Here is a 23,613-nt window from a genome sequence, read left to right as displayed (position 1 = left end):
GGATATCTGATGATACAATTGGCTAGGTGGTGAACTACGTTGGGGGTCAAAAAGGGGAATAAGAGAGATCACGAGAGAAATACGTCAGAAGATCAAGAAAGCGGCTTAAAAAAAGGGGGAGGGGGGTAGGAAGGTAATAGATGGAATCAAATGCATGAGAAGTCTCGTAGTAGACAGTGTGATGACCTTGGCTCTTGGTTTGAAGTAGGTATGGAGCTTGCCCCCCGCTTGTCTCCTGACGAGACTTATATCCTCATATTAGAAAAGGACAAGAAAAGAGGGGAACAACAGCAACACTGGCAGGTTCTTCCGATCACTCGAATAGTTCTTCTAGACCATGAGTCCGTTATATGACTGCTGAAGACGAAAAAACAAGAGACTCAGTACCTAGCATCTGGGAATGATCCTTTCCCATACCCGGTCGATCTGCGTTCTGCAGCACAAGCGCCTGCATGACTCCGTGAGATACTCTTGTTCTCGGGGTAAGGCGTAGCCAGCAAACCCAACAAATGGACTTCGGAATGTCCTATTGCTGCTTTTAGACTTTTATCCTGGTTCATTATTGGCATCCAGTATCGAGGATTCTGAGTGTCTTCTGACATGACGTCGGTGAGCAGGTCTGTGGCGTCTAAGAGTTCTCTGCGTGTGTGGTTAGCGCTGTCGCCATGGCTATGGGGCCTCCAACATCGATCTATCCATCTAGGACTGTAGCGAATGTATCTGGTGGATCATACTTGCAATATTGTCCAATCATATCGCAGCCGCGTGACATAGCCGTCGATTGAATGTGTGGGAAGCTGACTTCTCCTTCCAACGCGGCCCAACTCCATGTCGGTGCGCGATAATTAATTGGTCTAATTATGGGATCAATCATATTGACGTCTTTCCCAAACAAGGGTCTCCGAGAGTGCTCCCAACCACAGGCCAGCGAGATAGTCATGTCCTGCCTGCGCTGGAAACCGATTTGCGAGACCCGCCAAGGCTAGCTAGCAGCCTGTCTTTCTTCAGGGTGACGTGAAGTGAAATTAGGGACCGTTATGGCTTACTTCCTCGATTGAGCGCCAATAAATACTCAGAAATTGGGAGACTTTGATGAATGATTTACCTTTCCATAGATAAATGTTCCGTTTGTCACCCATACTGCTGTCCGTGAACAGAATTCCAAGGTTTTGTCGAAGCGGCAAGGTCCGTCCGACCGTTGTTCAGTATTAAGGTAGTGTTTCCGAAGGAAACTCAGTGATGCGTCTTCACAAAGGTGGATGGCTAGAGTAAATGCAGATTTGGTGAAAACGTCTGCCATACGAGATGCCTCCTGCAGCCAATCTTGATGGTCATCCTGGATGATACATGATGAGTCTATTTACAGATATCCAAACTCCAATTTGTAGCAGAGTCTCATAGCATCACTTATAGTAGCCGGTAGCCCTTTCCATAGTATCGTGTAATGGTATTTATTTCGGTTTGCTCTAGTGGTCATGAACGGGAGGCCATTCAAGCCCCAAAAGCAAGACCCCTCTAGCCGGAACAGCACACCATGTTGGCCCTCAATCTTTACAAGACGGATTCTTGGTTTTTGCAGAGACTCGACCTTTTTACGCTGTATGCATATCTTATCCTCATCCTGTGGCAGCTTTGCATGCGCTTATCCAACGGCGCAACAATCCAGTATAGACGCAAGAGAGGAGATATCTTGACAATAAAGGGCGGGTGTTTTGTAATGAAACAATGACAGCCTCTCTTAACTTGAAACACTCATATGTGCGTATACATTTAACGTATTTCTTCCCAGAGTAGACACCCATATTTAAGTGCATTAGCGGCTCCATATTTAGTCTCTACTCTTTCATCGTTCATCCTCACTGCTATCACATATACCTAGCGCTCTGTGTGCGAAGGCCTGGTAAAGGGTTCCAAGGTTTATACATTAACATCCTATCCTAGACTCAAATAATAAAAACACTAAGTAGGCCGCGAAATCCTCTTTAGACATCTCGAAAAGCCTGTAACCGTAAGTCACCGGTCCACTTAAACCCTATAAAGCTACAGCCGATCAGTAAGATACAATAAGTAAATAACTAGTTCTTAACACTAAAGTATAAGTGTAGAGCTACGAGATAAGTTGCTTTTAATTTTCATTTAATTAAATTTACTATATAATCTAAATAAATTTATATTATTATATATATAGCTTATTTTATATTATAATTAATACTTTATATTTTAAACTTAAACTAGGTTGTTAGTGTCTAGAGATAGTCGAAGTCTAACTTAGGGATGTTAATAAAACGTTGAGTGATAAATATATAGTTGCTGAAGCTGGCTATTGGTCAAATATGTTGTAATCTTCTCCGTCCTTTGAAATTAGAGTTGTAGCCCGCACGTCGAACTGAGAGAAACGCAATGTACTGCTCCTGTGTTGAGGAAGGTCGGAGTGGATGAAGCGAGAGCTAAGCAATCCGTGTTCGAGTGTGAGAATGCTCTTTATGCTAGGGCTCTTCTGTGCGGTACTGTCGTGAGATCTGGTCATGATACCCAGATTTTCGAGGTTGCCTATGTAGAAGCTTCAAGTAAGCAGCTGTTCTGGTCACAGACGACAATATTTGGACCAACAAGCTCTTGTCCATCGTTTCCAGCGGCTCCGTAGCTAAGATGTTCTGATAGACGGAGGATTTCGTGAAGTTCTTGGCATCCTGAGTCGTACCGGTATCCCGGCTTGACATCGGACCTGGACCAAATCACAAGTAACTAGCCACGGACGGGCCGGTTGGCAAGCCCTCATTTCATGGCTGGTGGTCCAACCATGCGGTCGAGTGTGGGGTTCGTCCGGGGATCCCATGTCGACTAGTGTCGATATATAGCCATTATAATGATCTCCCCACACCACACCATCCACTGCAAGGCACCCTCACCCAGCTTTCCCCGGGTTCCCCACAGACGGGCCTTCTCTGGCAGTCATGTGCCCATCCGAGCCTGCTTCCCGGCGCCATGATGGCGTCTGGGCAAGAGTCGCGGGGTCGACGGCCATGTACATATACAGCCGTCCTGGCGCTCCTGGAGGAATTGCATTGGATCGGAGTCCCTCCAGCAGTCCAGCATGGCCCGGTTCAGCACGCTCATATTCTTCGCCCTGGCCTCGGTCGCCACCCCGGTCTGGGCCCGGCCAAGTAGTCAAGTCTCGCCCGTCGTGACTGTCACTGTCCAAGGTGGCTCCTACAGCGGCACGTACAATGCGGCGTACGGCCAGGACTTGTTCCTTGGCATGCCCTACGCCCAGCCGCCGACTGGCGACCTCCGCTTCCGCCCACCGCAGCCCCTGAACGCCACGTGGACCGGCGTCCGTGAAGCGACCGACTACTCGCCGCAGTGCTTCGGCTACGGCAGTGACACGTGGGTCCTGGGCAACCACGTCTCCGAGGACTGCCTGACCATCAACGTAGTGCGGCCGCATGGCGTCCAGGTCGGCGCCAAGCTGCCAGTTGCGCTTTGGATCCACGGCGGCGGCCTGACGCAGGGCGGTGGCTCGGACCCCCGTTATAACACGTCCTTCATTGTCCAGCAGTCGGTGGAGATGGGCACGCCCATGATCGTCGCCAGCATCAACTACCGCCTGCACGCCTGGGGGTTCCTCTGGAGCGACGAGGTGCAGGCCGACGGCGCCGGCAACCTCGGCTACAGAGACCAGCGCGCGGCCATGGAGTGGCTGCGGGACAACGCCGCCGCCTTCGGGGGCGACCCGGACCAGGTCACCATCTGGGGCGAGAGCGCCGGGGCCCGAAGTGTGTCTGCACAGATTCTGGCCTACGGCGGCCGCGACGACAAGCTGTTCCGTGCCGCCATCATGCAGAGCGGCACGGGCTACGAGACCGACTTTGGCGAGGTGCCCACCCAGGGCATCAGCTCGCAGGACTACTACAACACGCTCGTCAACAAGACCAACTGCACGGCCGCCGCCGACACGCTGCAGTGCCTGCGCCAGGTGCCGAGTTGGGACCTGAGCGATATCCTCAACGCTACCTCAACGCCGGCCTTCGCCAACGTCATCGACGGCGACTTCCTGCAGGCACCGCGCTGGCAACTGGTCCGCGACGGCAAGTTCGTCCACGTGCCCGTCATCATCGGCAACAACTTCGACGAGGGCGCCGCGTTCGGCACCAAGGGCATCAACACGACGGCCCAGTGGGAGGCGCTGCTGCGCTCGGGCGGCGCCGGCAACGACACCGTCGCCGCCCTGTCGGCCCTGTACCCGGACGACCCGGCCGTCGGCATCCCAGCGACGCTCGACGGCCGGCCCACCGGCGACCTGGCCTACTACGGCGCGCAGTGGAAGCGCGTGGCGGCCTTCACGGGCGACCGGGGCTACGTGGCGCCACGACGCGCGTGGGCCGAGAGCTGGGCCGCCGCCGGCCTGACCGCGTACTCGTACGGCTTCGACGTGCTGGTCAACGGCATGTCGCCCGCCGTCGGCGCGACCCACTTCCAGGAGGTCGCCTTCGTCTTCGACAACACCGCCGGCCTGGGCTACCAGAACGCCGTGGCCGTGAACCCCTTCGAGGGCCGGCCCGAGACCTACCCGCGCCTCGCAGACCTCATGTCGCGCATGTGGGTGGCCTTCATCACGGGCCTCGACCCCAACGCCCACGGCGTCGACGGCGCCGGCGTCGAGTGGCCCCCGTACGAGCTCGACCGGCCCACCAACATTGTCTTCGACACCAACGTCACGGCCCTGGCGTATCAGCAGGCCGACGACTACCGCGAGGAGGCTATGGACTACCTGAAGCAGAAACTATGGTCATAAGGTGGCATGAGTGACGCGGGCCCTTAACTTCTACGTAAATATATCAATCGCAGAGAAGTATAAGCAAGGTAGTATATAACTGCAAGTTGATTCTGAAGAAATCAAGTGCCAAATTCTCAGGAATGAAGCGCTCGTCATTAGAAGTATTCGTTTCAGTAGGTCCTACTGTGAGTGACTAGAGCTATTTGAGCGTAAGGCGAGCCAACTTCTGGCCTTGACAGGCAGACCACCCTACCTGCTCTACCTACCTAGGTACCTTGCCTATATCTACCTCCTAAGCGAGTTCAAGGTACGAAATAGATCTAAGCCTAGTATAGGTACGTGGGCCTCCTTATGTAGAGCGTAAGTCTCGCTCGGCATTCTATGTGACCGATTAAAGTAAGAATAAAACCTTCAAGTAGATTAACAATAGTCCAGTGGCTTGAATCACTGTAAAAAGAGTCGAGTCTAAGACAGCCAGGTTGGAACGACGAGGAACACTAGTGTGTTAGTTACTGTGCTGGTGCAGCACCACTCAAGTTGATCTCCATCCCTAACCCCGCGAAGTAAATGCACCACCTAAGGGTGTAATTATAGAGGAAAGTTAGTGTAGTGTAAGCCCCTATAAAGTAACCTTCTTACTAAGCTCTTTATATATATAACTATTCCTTTTTAAATATTAATTTAAAAGTTACTTATTAGGGGCTAAGGTCATTACTACCTTCCTTATTAAGTAATCTAGTTAGGTAAAAAAAAGTTTATATTATTATTATTATAGCTATAAGTTATTATCTTTAATTATAAGTAAGTTAATTATATTATTATTAATTAAAAGTATATACTTTTTAACTATTATAATAGCTTTTAAATTCTCTATTAATTAAGTTATTTATAATATTAAAGATAATATTTTTTATTAAATATACTTATATAAATTTTTTAATAATAAAGACTCTTTTAATTTTATTAAATTTATTAATTAAGTTTATTATTAATTAAAATTAATACTAATTATACTTTTAATTAAAATAGGTTTATAAAAGTAAAAATTATATTATTAATTATAAAAGGTTTATAGGTAAATAATAATATATTTTAAGCTTATATATAATATTAATTTTAATAATTTAAAAATATTATTTAAACTTATATAGTTATAAATAAAGTAATTTATAGAGTTATTAAGGGATTATAAGTTTAAAAACTTTTAAATTTAATAAATTAATTATAATAGGGATTTATATAGGAAAAGTTTATTAGTATTTTATTAAAGGAGTAACCTTTTAGTTATAAATAGTTAAGCTATTTAAAATAAAATATAATATTAAAAAAGTAATATAAATAATTTATAATATTTTAATATATTTTAATATATTATATAATAAAGAGATTAATAAAGTTAAAAGCTTAAGGAAAACTTTATATTAATAATTAATTATTAGTTAAATATAAGTTAGCTTTTAAGTATAAAGTTTAAAGATAGAGTAGTTTATAAAGATATTTTTAAAGAGAAGTTATATTAAGTAAGAAATTAATACCTTATTATAAAGAGAAGTTTTTTTAATAATTATATTATAGTTAATAAGGAGAAGGAGTTTAATAATAAGTTAATTTATAAGTATTATTATATTTAGTTAAAGGATTTTAATAATTTAAATTAAACTTTAAAGGTTAATAGTATATTATTATTTTTATTAAAACTTTAATTTCTTTTTAACTATTTAATAAGCTTAAAAACTATTAGTAATACTTTAAATAATAGTATATTAATTATAGCTATTTAATTAAATAAGCTTATAGAAATTAATATAATTATAACTATCTTTAAAGACTTATAAGTTTATTATAGAGTAAAGAATAGTTAGTTAAATTTTTATAATAATAGAGTAGTAATTATTTATTTATTTAAGTTTATAATAAACTCTTTAGTTATTATAATATAGAATAATATAGAGAAAGTAGTTAAGAATAACTTAATAGTAATTTAAGTTTAAGAAGTTAGTAGTAGTTAAGAAAGTAAGTAGTGTTAATTAAGTTAGAAGGGTTAGTAGGCTATAGGTATATTTAATAATATAATAATAGTTAGAAGCTTTTAGTTACCTTAAGGGTTATATTAAATATTTTTATTTAATTTTTATAAATTATATTCTATTAAGATTTTAAAATATATATTTTATAGTTTATTTTCTACTTTATATAATTTATTAATAATTAAATTTTATCTTTTATATTAAGATATATTAGAGTATTATTTAAAATATAATAGATTTTAGTGTTTTTTAGCTATAATTAATAGAGTATTTAGCCCTTTTAGTAAATTTAAGTCTTAAATATTAAAACTTTTATATTTTTTTAATTAATTAATAAAATTAAAATTTAAGTTAATATATATAAATAAAAGATTTAATTAATAGGTTTAAAACTTTTAGTATTAAAATATTCTATTTTAGTTAAAAAGTATTAAATTTTAATATCTTTTATAAAAAGGTATTTAAAGGTCAAGCTTTAAGTGTCTAACTAGTAACCCTTTAATATTTAATTAGTAGATTATTAAAGTTTTTATTAAAAACTATTATTTTTAATTAATATTATTATAATATTTTTATAATAATTTAGTTATATTTTATAATAATTACTTTTTTAGTATTTTAAGTTTTATTTAATAGATTATTTATCTTACTTTATAGTAATAAACTTATAGAATAACTTATTAAAAGCTTTTTAATACTTTTAAAACTTTATTTTTCTTTATTTATTTAAAGTTAATTAGAAAGTTTTATAATACTATATAAGTATAGATAAATTTAATTTATACTTTAATATTATATTTAAATATAAAACTTAAATAATTTTTATTTTTTTAATAGTTTAAATATTTATTTTATTATAATATAAAGGTAAGTATAGTAAAGGTTATATAATTTCTTTATATTATATAGCTTTTACTCCTTTTTTAGTTTTAAAATAGTATTATATTAATATAAATAGTATTAAAATACTCTTTTAAAGCTTAAATCTTATATTTATTAGATAAAATTTATTTAAAGAGATTTTAAAGTCCTTCTTTATAGTTATATTAAGAAGTATATAGTTATTTATTAAGTTTTTATTATTAGTTAGTATATATATAAATAATTTATTATTTTTATTATAATAAAAATATTTTATAATATTATTTCCTTTTAATCCCTTTACCTAACTTACTTATTTATAGAAATATAGGCTATAATATATATATTATTAATTATATTAATATATTTATTAAAATATATATTTTTAAAGTTTATATTACTTATTAAATTATTTTATTAGTTTAGAGTATATAACCTTCTTATATAAAATATAGAAATACTTTAAGTAATTCCTTATAATCTTACTAATAATTAATTAATATAAAAGAAATTAATAAATATAATTTTATTATATCTTATTATATATATATATTTAAAGAAATACTATTAATTATAATATTATTATTAATTACTTTATATTATTAAGGGTTATATACTCTTTTAGTTAAATAAGAAAGCTTTTAAAGGTTAGCTTTAATATTTAAAATATATTATAAAAGTATATTTTACTTTTATATAAAAGGTATTTATTAATTTATTTATAGCTTTTAGTTTAATTTTATTATTCTTATTATTAATATTAATAATAATAGGAGTAAATAATAGAATTTAAACTTTATATTAATTATTAAAGCTAAAAATATTAATTATTAAAGTAATAATTATTAAAAATATATTTATTAAATTTAATTATTAAATATTATAACTATAAAGATTATATTAATAAAGGTTAATATATTATATTAACTTTATAAAATTAATTTATAAATTAATAAAAATATTAGTTTAATAATAAAATATATATAAATCTTTTTTTAAAGTAGTTATAGTTTATAGTAAGATAAAGAGTATATATTAAGGCTTAATATAGATTAATATAAGTAGAAAATTCTATTTATAGGTAAAATTTACTGTTAAATTAAGAATAAGGGTCTTGCTAAGACTATATCCTTACTAGAATATAACCTATTTAATTACTATACTATACTGACTTTCCTTTATGATTATACCCTAAACTTGAATGGCGCAACTACACGAGTGCGCACATGCGGCTTGTCACTACCATTGGTGATATCGATATATGCAGTGAATGGCCTCATATTCATTGAGACCGTGACAGCCCCAACCCGCTAGCCGATACCTCAGAGCTTGGCGAGCTTCGCCAAACCTGACTTTTAGCACTCTCCACTTGAAGTCCGCGCGTTCCTGGCTTCACACTGCGGCACCCACGCAGCCAACGCCATGCCGTTCAAGAACTCCTTTGGTCCTCTTTAGCAGACCATGCGAGCGCCTTCCGTGGCTCATCCCCAGGACCAATCGCCTCTCTTCACGACACTGCCCCTCGAAATCCGCCACCACATCTACAAACAGCTGTGGCTTGACTATGGCCTTACCCAGCATATCCTTGCATTTAATGAGAAGTCGTACCTCCTGAGATTCCCATGTGTCCTCAGCCCTGAGGAGCTCAACCGGGACCCTGGCTCGCCGGCTGCGTCTATGCTTCCTACTCCACCTACCGATGCCGGAGATGCCACGGACGTCGCGGGTGCCACCGTTGACGCTGACGGTGCCAATGAGAACGGCGTTATCGAGGAGCTGCAGTCACACGATGACCCGGGTGACATCGCCGGCGCCATCCAAGACTTGAGCGGTGGTGACTTCGAGCTGCCTAACAACGACCCGTGGTGCGCCCACTTCGCCTGCTTCCGCAACTGCTCTCAGAAATGGGACCACTCGTTCTCGAGCATGTACACGGCGTGTTACAGGAGAAGAGGCGAGCCCGACCTTAGGAACAGCGCCATCCTCACCACCTTTTTGGTGTGCAGGCGGATGTATCAGGAAGCGAGCGAGGACCTGTTTACCAAGATGCGCTTTTCCTTCAGCGGCATGGTTGCCATGGACATATTCCTGAGCGAGGTGCCGCGGGGACTACATTCTCGGATCCAATTTGTCAGCGTAGGTTGATTGAATGACCCATGCGGTGCTCCGATCTACCTTTACAGTTGAATATATAAACATCCGACATTCTAACATTGGATGTCACAGATCACGTCTGGTAATATGGGCTCAGTCCCTGGAGCATCCTCTACACCCGACAGTCGTCCACCCGCTCAAGAGGTACACGACAAAGTCAAGGCATCTTTCCCTAGAATTCAGGGTAAGCCTACATGCAACCATTAAAGGCTCATGTGCCGGGCAGTATCAAGCGGGCTACAGCAATCAGAATGGAGATACTGACCGCATCTTTCCCCGTCCACAGAGCTCCGCCTGAGCCTACACCCCCAGCGTACCGGCCAACCCATCCCGCAGAAGCAGGACCTCGAACCACTATACGCACTGGCCCGCGAGCTAGAAAACCTCCGCAAGTTTGAGGTCTTCCTGCCGACAAACTACGAGGCTGGTAGTGAGGTTCGCTACGGCCACGCGCCTAACTCGTTCCAACATGCGCCATTCACTGTCAAGATCGTGCCTCCCGGCTGGCATGAGAACGATGACTGTCGGCATTTCCGCAGCCAGTGAAGACGTGTTGCCTTGTGAAATTATGGGTGGACTGGCAGTGGACAGGTGAAATACAGGCATTAGTATGGTACCATAGACTGGTGTAGCCCAAGAATGGGAACTCGGGAGTGGTGGTGATCACGCTACTTTCACAATGGCATATCAACACTTTCAAAGTCGAACTGATGACTGTGAACTGTACTAGGACACCGAGGTGTGCTGGTCACGGTGTTCTTTATCCACCCTCGCCAGCGCTCCTGCAAGTGATCCCTCCAACTCCTTATTCAAGTGCGGCCTCGGTACCTCAGCCGAGCACTGCACAATGTCTCTGCTCTCATTTGGGGACCATATCCTGATGAGATCGGCCCCGAGATGTGAGGGGCCTCCGATGCGATGTTGACGTGAAGCCGAGGGAACAGACGGCCGAGAGGCAGAGCTAGGCGCATTCGGTGCTGACGTGGGCTGTCATCTTTGGACACCAGGAAGGGACGACATGGAAAGGGGTGTGTCAGGGGCGGCCGCGTTTGCTCCGGGTTGGAGGAGAAAGGCCGCTGTTAGATTAATGGTGGGAAGGATCCGTTTACCTTGCCGCAACGAGAAAACCCAGGCCCCATAGCCGCGTCGTGGTTATGGAAGGAATATGAAGTATGCTGCAAAGGCATGACTGATAAAAACCAATTAGAAATTGCTCATTGATGAACACCAGTAGGCAATGGATCGGCAAACCACGCCGAGTTTATTTGGGAGCCTATTCGGCGCCCAGCCCACGAGTACCTGTCCACTGCCTAAGCAAACCTGATGTCATGCTTGCATGGCCGCGTTATGAGCTGAGTGATTCCCACATTTCGTGCTTTGATGTCACGAGTTGCAGTCTTCGGCGATGGACCAACTTCAGGCAGCCTCCATTGGGGGACAGACAAGTTATCCTAAAGTCAGCCCTCACCATCCTATACCTACCATACCGTGCGTTAGTGGGCATAGAATAGGGTCACTATTATAACGGCTTAGGTACTTATAAATTATAGATCTTAATTTAAAGTAATATAAAGTATTATTTTATTAATTTAAATATTTATATATAATTTAAGTAATAATATAATATTTATATATTATTAGAAATAATTAATTAAATAAATTAATTATTATACTTTTTTATTAAATAATTTAATTAATTAATAAATAATAATTATTACTTTTATTATAATAATTAATTTAATTAAATATAAATTTAAGTTTTTAAATTTAAAAGTTTTATTTAACTTTTTAATATTAAGTTTTTATTTTTAATTATATTATTAAAAAGTATTTTTAAAAAGTAATTTAATTAAATTATTTAAAAGTTATTATTTATAAATTATTATTTATATTATATTATTTAAAAGTTTTAATATTTTATAAATATATAAATTAATTTAAAAATATAATTTTATTTTAAATATTTAAAGTTTTAAAATAATTAATAAAAATAAAATAAAATAAAATAAAACTTAAAGTAAAATATTTATTAATATTTAATAATTTTATAATTTTAATTATATTATATTTATAGTAATTATAATAATTCTATATTAAGCTTAATTAATAGGAAGGTATTTACATATAAACTCTTTAAATAACCCTTTAATAGTTAATTATTAATAATTAATTACTTTTAATATTACTTTTTATTTTTATATATATAAGTTTAATTAATATTAATTAGTAGTTATAAAGGTAATTATAAATAGTTAAATTAATAAAATAGTTTATTACTTTATAATTAAATAGTTTAAAAGTAATTATATTAAAATTATTAAATTTTATTTAATTTATATAATTTATTTAATATAATTATTTTAATTAATTAATTAATTAAAGTTAAATAACTTAAAAATTAACTCTTATATAATATTTTAAAATTATTAAATATAATATTATTATTTAAAATTACTTTTATAAGTATTTATTATACTTTATATAAATAAAAACTTTATTAAAACTTTAAACTTTTTATTTATTTTATTATTAAGTTTTTTTATATTTTAATAATATTTTAAATTTTATAAATTAATTTTATTAAATATTAAACTTTTTATTTATTTTAATTAATAAGTTTTTAATATATTTATATATATTTTTAAATTAATATTATAATAAATAATTTTTATATTTTAAAATTATTTATTTTTATTTTTAAAATAATATAATTTTATTAATATATTTATTATTTATAACTATTATTTTATTATTTTAATAATTATTTAATATAATTTCTCCTTAAAATTTATTAAATTTTTAATTTATTTAATATTATTATTTAATAAAATTTATAATAATATATATTTTAAATAATTTATATATATATTATTAATTTTAAATATTAAAAATTAAACTTATTAAATAATAAAAGAATTATTATAATATATTTTAATATATATATTACTTAATATTTATAAATATATAAATATTTTAATATTAAAAATATATAAAATTTATAAAAACTTTAAAAAATAAAATAATAAGATATTTAATATTATTAATAAAAACTTTTAAAATTAAAAATAACTTTTATAATAAAGATATATAAATTAAATTAAAGATTTATTAAAATTTATTTATATTATTTTTATTTTAAAAATAAAGGAAATAGTAAAATAACTTTATAATAAACTTTAAAATTTATAAATTAATAAAAATTATATTTTATTATAATTTAATTAAAAATATAATTTTTAAATTTAAAATAAATTATTATTATTAAAAATTTAAAAATAAAAGTAAAAGAAATAAAAATAAAAATAAAAGTAAAAATAAAAATTAAAAAAATAAAAGTAAAATATATAATAAATATAAAAATTATTATAATATAAAAATAATAACTTAAATAATAATTTAAAATTAAATAATAATAAATATAAAAGAATAAAAAAGAATAAAAAAGAATAAAAAAGAAAAATAAATATAAAAATAAATTATATTATAAGTTTAATAAAAAATATAAGTTTTAAAAAGAATTTATTTAATAAATTTTATTTTATTTTTATTATTTTTAATTTTAATTTTAAACTTTTAAAAATAATTATTTTAAAATACCAAAATATAAAATTTAATAATATACTATACTTTACTATTAATAGAATATTTTAATAAACTATTTAAATTAAATATAATAATTAATATTAATAAATATTATTATAATAGAAAAATATACTTTAATTAAATTTATAATATATTTAATAATAAAGTTTTATTTTAATATATATAAAAACTTAAATATTTAATTAATATAGTTTTATATAGTTTTATTTATATTAAAAGTATTATTAAAATATTTTATTTATAGAATATTAAATAAATTAATTTATTTTAAATAATTTACTTTAAAATAAAATTATATTTTAATAATAATATTATTTATTAAAACTATTTTATTAATTAAAATATATTAATTTTATTAATTTATATTAAAAGAATTTTAATAAATTAAAAATTAAAATATTATAATTATTAATTAATAAATTAAATATATATTATTAAACTTTTAATTATTATAATAATTAAACTATTAAAAATAATATTTTATATATAATTAAAATATATAAAATTTATTATAATATTTTATAAATTTTAATATTAATTAAAGCTTTATATTTAATTTATATATTTATTATAAACTTATTAATTATAATAATTTATAAATTATATATTTATTATAAATAAAATTAAATTTAATAAAAAAATTAATATTTTATAAATTAAAAATATAATAATAATAATTTTATAATTAATATTAGTAAATTTTATAATAAAAATAACTTTTATAATTTTTAATAAAAACTTTATAATAATTAAAATATTAAGTTTAATAATTATAATAATTATAATAATTATAAAAGTTATAAAATTTATAAAGTATATTTTATAAAATAATTTTTATTAAAAATATATTTTATATATAATAAAAGATATTAATTTATATAATATCTTTTTAATAAATAATAATATTTTTAATTAATATATTTTATAATATAAAAATAAAAATAAAAACTTTATAAATATAAATTATATAATATTTTTATTAACTTTAAAAATTAAATATAAAATATTTAATATAATATTAAATTTAATAATAACTTTAATTAAATTTATATTTTATATTTAATAAATTAAATATTCCTTTATTTAATTAATTTTTTATTATAATAATAATTTATAATAAAAATATTTTAGTTTTAATATTTATATTAAAAGAATAATATTTATATAAAATATTTTAAAATATTCTTTTAATATTAATATTATAATTTATTTTATTATTAAATATAATTACTTTACTTTATATTATAATAATATTTTACTTATATTAAATATATTATATATTAATAAAATAAATATTTATTTTAAATTAAATAATATAATATATTTTTAAAATTATTATTTATATTAATTTTATTAATATTATAATATTTTATATAATTAATATATTAATACTTTTATTTTATATTTAAAATATAATTAAATTAATAATTATTTTAAATATAATAAATAAAATAATATAATAAAATAATAATAATATAAAAAAACTTTTATTATATAAAAATAAAAATATTTATAATTTCTTTTATTAAATTAATAATTAATATATTAAATATTTTAATATTTATATTAATATTAAATATTCTTTTATTAAATATTTTAATATCTTTTATAAATATAAAATATATAATAAATATAATTATATTAAAAATAATTTTATTTTATTATTAATATTAAATATATATATTTATATTAAAATATTTTAAATTTAATTTAATAAATAATTATAATTTTAATTATAAACTTATAATAAATATTTTTATTTAATTAAATTACTTATATTATATATAATAAATATTATTATATTATTTTAATAAAATACTTTTATTATTATTATTAATAAAAATATATAAAGTTTTATATAATTTAATTTAATATATATTTAAAGTTATTAAATTATATTTAATATAATATAAATATAAATTTTATATTTTAAATTTTATATTATAACTTAAATATTAAATATTATTTATAAATAAATTCTAATTAAAATATATTAATTAATTAATAAAATTAAATATTATTATATAATATTATATTATACTTTTAATATTCTTTTATAAAATTATTTAAAATTTATTTTTAAAAACTATTTTTAAATAAACTTTAAACTTATAAATAATATTATTAATTTTAATAATTTAATTTTAAGTTTATTTATTTTAAAATATATTCTTAAATTAATATTAACTTTTATACTATTTATACTTAAATAAATAAAAATTATTTAAAAATTATAAATATTATTTATATTATTAATAAATAAAAAATTAATAATATTTTAAATATATATAATAAACTTAATATAATTAAATTCTTTCTTATTATTATAAAGTAATATTTAAATATAATTTAAAAAAATTAATAAAACTTTATAAACTATTTACTATTAATAATTATAATATAACTTTTAGTTTCTTTAATAAACTTATTATATTTTATTTTATTTAAGTTTAAAAATATTATTTTAATTTTAATTTTAACTTTAATAATACTTTTAATAATAATTTAATTATATTTAAACTTTTTCTACTTAAATTATTATTTAATTCTAATTTTATAAATATAAATATTCTTTTAATTTTAAAAATAAATTAAAAATATAATTTATTAATATATTCTTTATATAAAATAAATAATTATAAATTAATTTTAAAATTATAAACTAATAAAATTATTTTTATTTTTAATAAACCATTTAAATTATTTAATAAAAAATTATAAATTTAATTAATTATAATATATTTATATTTAAATTATATAATTATAAAAATATAATAATATTTATATTTTTAAAGTATAACTTATATATAAAATTAAAAGTAAAAATAAAGTTATATAAAAAGTTTTATATAGTTTTTAAAAATATAAAAATATTAATAAAACTTTATTTAAATATAATCTTTAATTATTTAAAAAGTTAATTAATATTTATTATTTATAATTATATTTATATTAATATTACTTAAATATTATATAAATTAAACTTTAAAATATTATTTAAATATATTTATAATTTAAAATAACTTTTAAATATATTATTTTAATTAAATTATTAAAAAGATTTATTATAAATATTTTAAAAGTATAATTATAAAATTATACTATTTTTATATAATATATTTAATATAAAAGTTTTTATATTTAATTTTATTTCTTAATTATTAAACTTAATATAATAAAATTACTTTAAAATTATTACTTTTAAATTAATAATATCTTAACTTTAATTATTAAAGCTTTCTTTTAAATATTTATTAAAAAATTAAAAATAAAGATTTTATTATAAAATTATAAAATATTTAATTTTCAATAACTCTTTCTTTTTGAATAATACTTTATTTTTAATTAATAAAAATAATATTTATATAAAATAAAAAATAAAATAATAAATTTAAAATTATAAATATTAAAGTAAAATAAAATATAAAAGTATATTAAATAATATATAAATTATTTATTTAACTTTTATTTATTAACTTAAAATTATATTTAATTTTATTTATTATTTTAACTTATAATTTAAATAAAATAAATTATTAAAAGTTTAATAAATATTTTAATTAATAAATTAATAACTTTAAATATAAATTATATTTTATTTTATTAATTTAAAACTATTAAATTAATAATTTTATTAATAAATTATTTATTAATAATAATAACCTTAATTTATAAATTAACTTTATAATTATATTTATTAATAAAATTAAAAATTAAATATAAAGTAATAACTTAAAAGTAATATTATTTATTAATTTTTATAAATATAAATATATTATTAAAAGTATTTTACTTTAAAGATTTATAAAATAATAAATAAATTTAATATAAATAATATAATTTTAATTACTTTAAAATAAAATTATTAATTATTTAAAATTATTAATTATTTAAAATTATTAATTATTTTATCAATTATTTATACTAACTTTTTCTTTTATTTAAATATTTTATTAAACTTAATATAATTAAATATAATATTTAATAATTAATATAATAATACTTTATTAATTATATAAATAATAAATAATTTATAAAATTTATTAAATTTATAATAATAATAATCTTATTAATATATTTATTAAAATAAACTTAATAAATTATTTATAAAATTTATATTTTATAATAAACTAATTTTTAAATTAGAAAATATATAAATTATAAGAAATTCATTTTAACTTAAATTTAATAAATTAAAATAGTTAATTTATATTAAAATAAAATTTATTAAAATTAATATAATTATAAAATTATAACTTTTAATTAATCTTTTATAATATAATATATAATATTATTAAAAGTAAAAGTTAAATTAATAAAATAATTATTAAATATTAAATTAAAATAAAATCTTTTAAACTACTTTATTTAACTTTAAACTTTTTAAATTTAAATTTATATTATTAGTTTTATAATAAATATTAATATTAAAAGTTATATTATAAAAGTTATTTTATTTTTAAATAATTTAAAGAATTATATTTCTTTAATATTTTAAATTCTTTTAAATTTATTTTTAAGTTATTTTTTATTATAATATTTATATTTTTCTTTAATAATAAAAGTATAATTTATTTTAAAATAAATTTATTTTTATAATTCTTTTAATATATTTTAATTTTATTAATTTTTAAATTAAATTAAATTTATTAATATATTATAAAATATTTAATTTAATTTAATTTTAAATTTATTAAAGTAATAATAATAAAATATAAATCTATATATATATTTTAAATAAAATATTTAAATATTTAAATTAATAATTTTAAAGTATTTATATTATAATAATTAAAAGTTTTATAAATAAAATAATATATTTATTTTAACTTTATAAAAGTATAAAGTTATAATAAATATATAAATTAAATATTTTTAATAATATTAATAAATTTTTTTATATTTCTATTTAATAATAATATAATAGAATAATTTCTTTTATATTTATTTTAATAACTAAAAGTTTTAAATTTAATTTATATTTAAAATATTTTATTTTTATTATAAAATAAGTTATTAATATAATAATTATAATAGTCCTTTATTAAACTTAATTAATAAAAGGTATTTTTATATAAACTTTTAAGTAACCTTTTAATAATTAGTTATTAATAATTAATTATTTTTAATATTACTTTTACTTTTATATATATAAGTTTAATTAATAATATTTTTAATTTAATTATTTATTTATTTATTATTTTTAACTTTTAAATTAATTATTAATTTATATTTTAAATATAAAGTTAATAATTATTTAATATACTTTTAAATTATTTATATATAAAGTTATTAACTTTCTTTATAAAGTTCCTTTTATTAAATTCCTATATATTATATAAAATAAATAAATCTTTAATAATAAAATAATATATTTAAAAGAAAATTTAATTTTAAATATTTAAACTTTTACTTTTTTATATAATATTTATTTAATATATAATAAATTAAATTTATTTAACTTTTAAAAAGTTTTAATTTTTATAATATTTATATAAAAGACTTTCTTAAATAAGTTTATTATTATAATATTATTATTTTATTAATAATTATATATTTAAAATAAAAATTATAATATATTTAATTTATTTAATAAAATAAATTTAAATAATTATTAAATATATTAATAAAAAACTAAATTATTAAATTTTATATTATAAATTTTTTTAAAAGTTATATTAAAAACTATTTTAATTATATTATATAACTATTTTATTAACTTATTATAATAGATTAACTTTTAAATTATTTATATTAATAATTTTAATATAATATTATTAAAAATAATACTTTTAACTTTATTTATATAATATAAAACTTAATTATATATTTATATATTATATATTTTATTATTATTATTAATATTATATTTTAAAATATTAAATTTTAAATATTTATTATTATATAAAAATATTATATATATTTTATATATATAAAAATTAAAAATAAAATTATTTAATAATTTTATATTCTTTTTATACTATTATTAATACTATATATCTTCCTTTTAAACCTAGGTTTTAAGCTTTTAATATTAAATAAAGGTACTATATACATTTTATATGCAGGGGATGAGAAACAACACCATTTAAGCTAGAGTTCTATTATTCACCTCTACACCTAACCCTCCCATCTACCCACCTTGGTAGCTGTAGAGTCAGCTGGTGTCACAGTGTTTCAGGGGAGAACAGGCACCTAAATTGGGGCCTAGGATCTAGCCAGCCCATCAAAGCATACTGGCATCTAGGCCGGCCCGGCACGGCCCTGGCCTGGACATGCATTGATGTTTCACCTCATCCAAGATCCGCACTTCTTCTCATAGACCTTATCAACCAAGACCCATTCAACCTCAACAAACTGTTCAGCACGTCTCTTCATCAGTCAAACACTTAAACTGCGTGCCTTTGCCATGGCGAGGATCGCCAACCCCCCTCGGAGCTTTGAGCGGTTGCACCACGTCCGCGCGCGTCTGCGCAAGGCATCATGTATGGGCTCGGATACGCACGACGATCCGGATCACGACGAGGACGGCGTTGGCGGCGACGGTGATGATGATACAAGGATTGCACACCCGTTTGCCCCAGACCACTCACCGCCAGCCCCGCCACCCGCATCAGACGCTCAAGACGCGAAGCCGTCTTCATCACGTGCAATGATGGACTCAACATGCCACGCAGTCCAGCTCCAAGAAGCCGACCCCCAGATCCAATCCGCCTTCTTCAACAGCCTACCGCCGGAGGTCCGCCGCATGGTCTACACCCACGTCTGGAGGCTGTCCAACCCGACCCTGGCGCTGCACATCCACGCCGCCTGTGACGGGGCCCGGTTGACACACACTCCCTGCTGCACTACCACCACCACCTCAACCCCGTCCTCTTCATGCTCGCTGTCCGTGCAGGAGACGAGGGAGGCGGAGGAGGACGACCCGATGAGGACGGACCCGTGGCCCGGCTGGAGGGGGAGGAATCAGCCGCCGCGGTGGTTCTGGCATGCTTGGGGGCTGCGCATGAGATGGGGCTCGCCGCACTGGAAGTGCCAGGCCGAGGCGATGCTCTCATGGCGGGCGAGGTCGGACGGGACGTGTGCGGACGAGAGGGGCCTGGGCTCCAGCGGCTACCTGCCCGTGTTCCTGACCAGCCGGAGGGTGTAAGTCACATGCTGGCACTCGAAATTATCTCACCCCAAGCTGGGTGGATAGATGGTCCACATGATCTGCTTTGTGTGTCTCTGCTAACCTCAACCCCCAGATACGCCGAAGCAATAGAATCCTTCTTCGAGTCGACGACCCTGATCTTCACCGCCTCAGAGGACGCCTACCGCTTCTTCGTGCAGCACCCGCACCCGCACCGAACCAAAGTCCGCAGCCTGCAGCTCGCCTTCACCCACTTCAAGGACCACCTGTTCCTGCAGCGCATCGAACCAAAGCACCCGCGGCTCCCGGACAGCCAGCTCGGCGTGCCCGTGTCGTGGGGTGTGTGGACGCCGCTGATGCGGTGCGTGCGGGAGGGCCTGCCGGAGCTGCGGCGGCTGACCATCCACCTCAGCGCTGCCGCTGCCCCGACTGCCAGGGAGGAGGTGTTTTTGGACGTGCTGAGGGAGTGGGCGGCCGATGGGTATGGGACGGTTGAGGAGAAGGCAGGCGGGGTGGTGTACTGTGAGACGGGAGGGAGGCTGCGCTGAGATGGGGTCCAGGGCTTGGATATTAAAACTCGGTATAAAGGCTGGAAGGACCTTGGGGGATGTGCTGGTCTCATCGTCTGTCATGGAGTCTATCGGCTATACTAGTAACTTGGAAGATGAAATTGATCTGATCAAACTTGAACTTTGGAGCATGTCCCTCGCCGATCCTACTTCGCACTCTGCGGCTCCCTCAACATCCCAAGATGGTGATGTACGCCCTCGCACCCATGGGGAGTCATGTCAATCTCGAACCCTCCCACCTTGGCGAAACCCAACCGTTCGTAAAGCGGCCACGCCCTTCCGTCCTCGTCGCCGGACGTGTCCAGGAAGATGGGCAGGCCGTCGCGGTCCGGGTACTCGGCGAGCACCCTGCGGAGCAACAGTGTCGCGATGCCCTTCCCCTGGTATGCCTGCAGGGTGCCCACGTTGTCGAGGAACCAGTGTCGTCCCCTGCCTGCGAGCACCTGCTCCCGCATGCGGTCCAACTTCTCCCACATCTCGATGAGCAGGGGTCCGTTGAGGCCTGGCATGAGGCGGGCGTGGTATTTTGCATTTTGCTGCTCGATCTCCTGCTCGTCCCAAGTCATACTCAGCTTACTGTCCTTTCCATCGAGGGGGCAGGTGTATTCGTCTCCCCTGTTGGCTGCCTGGCTTGTCACCTGTTCACAGTCCTTACCTCTTCCGTCATGGAAGCCAGGGCGGGCTTAATGACGAGGTTGACATAGCTGACGGCCTTGCGGCCCGGGTGGTCGTCGTCGCGGGCGACAAAGAGGACCTCGTCCGGGTCCCGGAGGCTCTCGGCAAACATATCCTCCAGGCCGGCGTTGAAGACGGCCGGGTCGACGGTGCCATGAGTGAGGCGGTTCCAGGCCGTGACCTGTCTGTCCTGGTAGATGTCGGCGATGGCCCTTGCATCTGTTAGGGATGCCCTCTCGACCGTGAAGGGCATGATGGGGCGAACCGTCAGTCGGGGGGCGCCGCTCGAGCGGCTCTCGAACGAAACCCAGTGCGGGTTCCGCTGTTTGCTGATGGGAAAGGGGAAAGGAGTCAGAGACAACAACGAACGGGCTTGCTTCCCTTCCTGCGTCGCTGGGCGGGCGTCTGGCGTGGACAGGCTTGAATGCCTCACGGTGAGTCCTCGCCGTGTAGCCGCGACGCAGGATCCTCCTCGTTCCGGAAGGGGAATGGCGTGATCCTCCGGTGCTGTAGTACGGAGTCCCGGCATCAGCAGGGGCTCGACCGCGCGTGCCTAGGCCGGCAGACTCAGCTGGAGCATGATGGTGGTGTGAAGCAGTGTACAGCACGGCGGAGCAGGGCTCGCACCCGTTGCCTCAACATACACAAGAAAGGGGTCACAAACCCCGCTACGAGGGAGAGAACAGGAGGACGACTCTGAAGCCGGGGGAATGTTTGTCAGAAGGACCAATGTCAAAGCCCGGGATGGGCAAGGATAGGCCAGGGCGGCGGATGCGGTGAGTACGGAGTAGCATCCCGAGACCGGCCAACATGATAGTCGTCGAGTTGCAACCCGAACATAGTCAACATTTCGGCCATTGGTCCTACCTAGTGGGTTTGTGAGCCTGCCAGGACTGTCTGGACTAGCACCGCAGAGCGTGGCTTACCAGGGACTCGGAGTTGTTGGGCCCAACGCCGAGCCAGTCCAGAGGTCCGATCGGGCCGGAGGAAGCGACAGCGAGGCAAACGTGGTGGAAGAGGTTGAGATTCGAGAAGGCTTCTCTGGATGTTCGGCACATGCCTGCTGCTACCGCTACTTGCTTGCCTACCTAGGTACCGTACTGAGGGCAGTGATGTGGGTCGTGATCGTGATGCATGTACGGGATAGTGTACATGGACCTAGATCTTGCCTAGACTTCGCCTCGTGGATTTCTTTTCTTTAGGGTTCCCCGGTAGGGGTGATTTAGGGCAGAGCCAGTCTATGAATAGGGCTATGGCATGCAAGTGCAGTGCAGATGCAACTCCACATTGCCAAAGTTTGGTTGTCAACTACGGCGCGCTTGTCAGTGACCGGAATCCGAGTAAGCCACCCGCCTGCCTGTACCAGATTTGATGAAGACCACGAACAGGCGTCCCAAGGTTGTTTGTTGCCAATGCTTGGTGGCGTCGGGACATGTTTGTACAGGCCAGGCGGGCTGCAGGCTGGCGCTTATTTGACAGGGGTCGATTTGATTCGGCGAGGGCTTCATCCTGATATGCCAGTGGTGCGAGGATGTGTCTGACTTTGACCTCGATTCGATAGTCTCCAGGCTACTACGTAGTACTGCTGCTCAAGGGCCAACAGCGACTGCAAAGTCTGCAGACTGGCAGCACTGGGTGGTGATGCTGGACTCGGATCCTCTGGTGATCATTTGATACTTACTTAGCCTACCTCGTAAGTACGAATACACAGCACTGTGGTATCCAGCGAGCGGACGCGGGCAGTGGGCGGGTGGGGGGTGGTCCGACACGAGACTTGTAGGACACGGTCTGTATGTACTGATGCAGCAGCACTTG

General features: G+C 31.5%; 4 protein-coding genes across 4 annotated transcripts; 3 read left to right on the top strand and 1 right to left on the bottom strand.

The window, feature by feature from the left end:
- Window positions 1-3,094: 3,094 nt before the first annotated feature.
- Window positions 3,095-4,795, top strand: KVR01_012295 (uncharacterized protein; the record flags this gene model as incomplete). Its single annotated transcript, XM_044793633.1, has 1 exon — window positions 3,095-4,795. The coding sequence occupies one exon, from the start codon at window positions 3,095-3,097 to the stop codon at window positions 4,793-4,795; it is 1,701 nt and encodes a 566-aa protein (XP_044638873.1).
- Window positions 4,796-9,126: 4,331 nt separating this feature from the next.
- Window positions 9,127-10,365, top strand: KVR01_012239 (uncharacterized protein; the record flags this gene model as incomplete). The annotated part of the gene is made up of 3 exons (XM_044786502.1): window positions 9,127-9,801; window positions 9,892-10,003; window positions 10,106-10,365. 3 exons carry the CDS (start codon window positions 9,127-9,129, stop codon window positions 10,363-10,365), a joined length of 1,047 nt encoding a protein of 348 aa, XP_044638817.1.
- A 9,306-nt stretch (window positions 10,366-19,671) lies between these two features.
- KVR01_012174 (uncharacterized protein) lies at window positions 19,672-22,160 on the bottom strand. Its single transcript, XM_044784155.1, has 3 exons — window positions 22,064-22,160; window positions 21,779-22,010; window positions 19,672-21,671 (listed from the first exon to the last, which is right to left on the bottom strand). Exons 2-3 carry the CDS (start codon window positions 21,908-21,910, stop codon window positions 21,270-21,272), a joined length of 534 nt encoding a protein of 177 aa, XP_044638752.1. The 5' UTR covers window positions 21,911-22,010; window positions 22,064-22,160; the 3' UTR covers window positions 19,672-21,269.
- On the top strand, window positions 19,832-21,102 carry KVR01_012228 (uncharacterized protein; the record flags this gene model as incomplete). Its single annotated transcript, XM_044793987.1, has 2 exons — window positions 19,832-20,568; window positions 20,670-21,102. The coding sequence occupies 2 exons, from the start codon at window positions 19,832-19,834 to the stop codon at window positions 21,100-21,102; spliced, it is 1,170 nt and encodes a 389-aa protein (XP_044638806.1).
- Window positions 22,161-23,613: the final 1,453 nt, after the last annotated feature.

The sequence above is a fragment of the Diaporthe batatas genome (genome assembly GCF_019321695.1).
Source record: "Diaporthe batatas strain CRI 302-4 chromosome Unknown Contig00018, whole genome shotgun sequence".
NCBI lineage: Eukaryota > Fungi > Ascomycota > Sordariomycetes > Diaporthales > Diaporthaceae > Diaporthe > Diaporthe batatas.
Note: the sequence above shows the minus strand (reverse complement) of the source record. Positions and strands in the feature narration are given on the sequence as shown.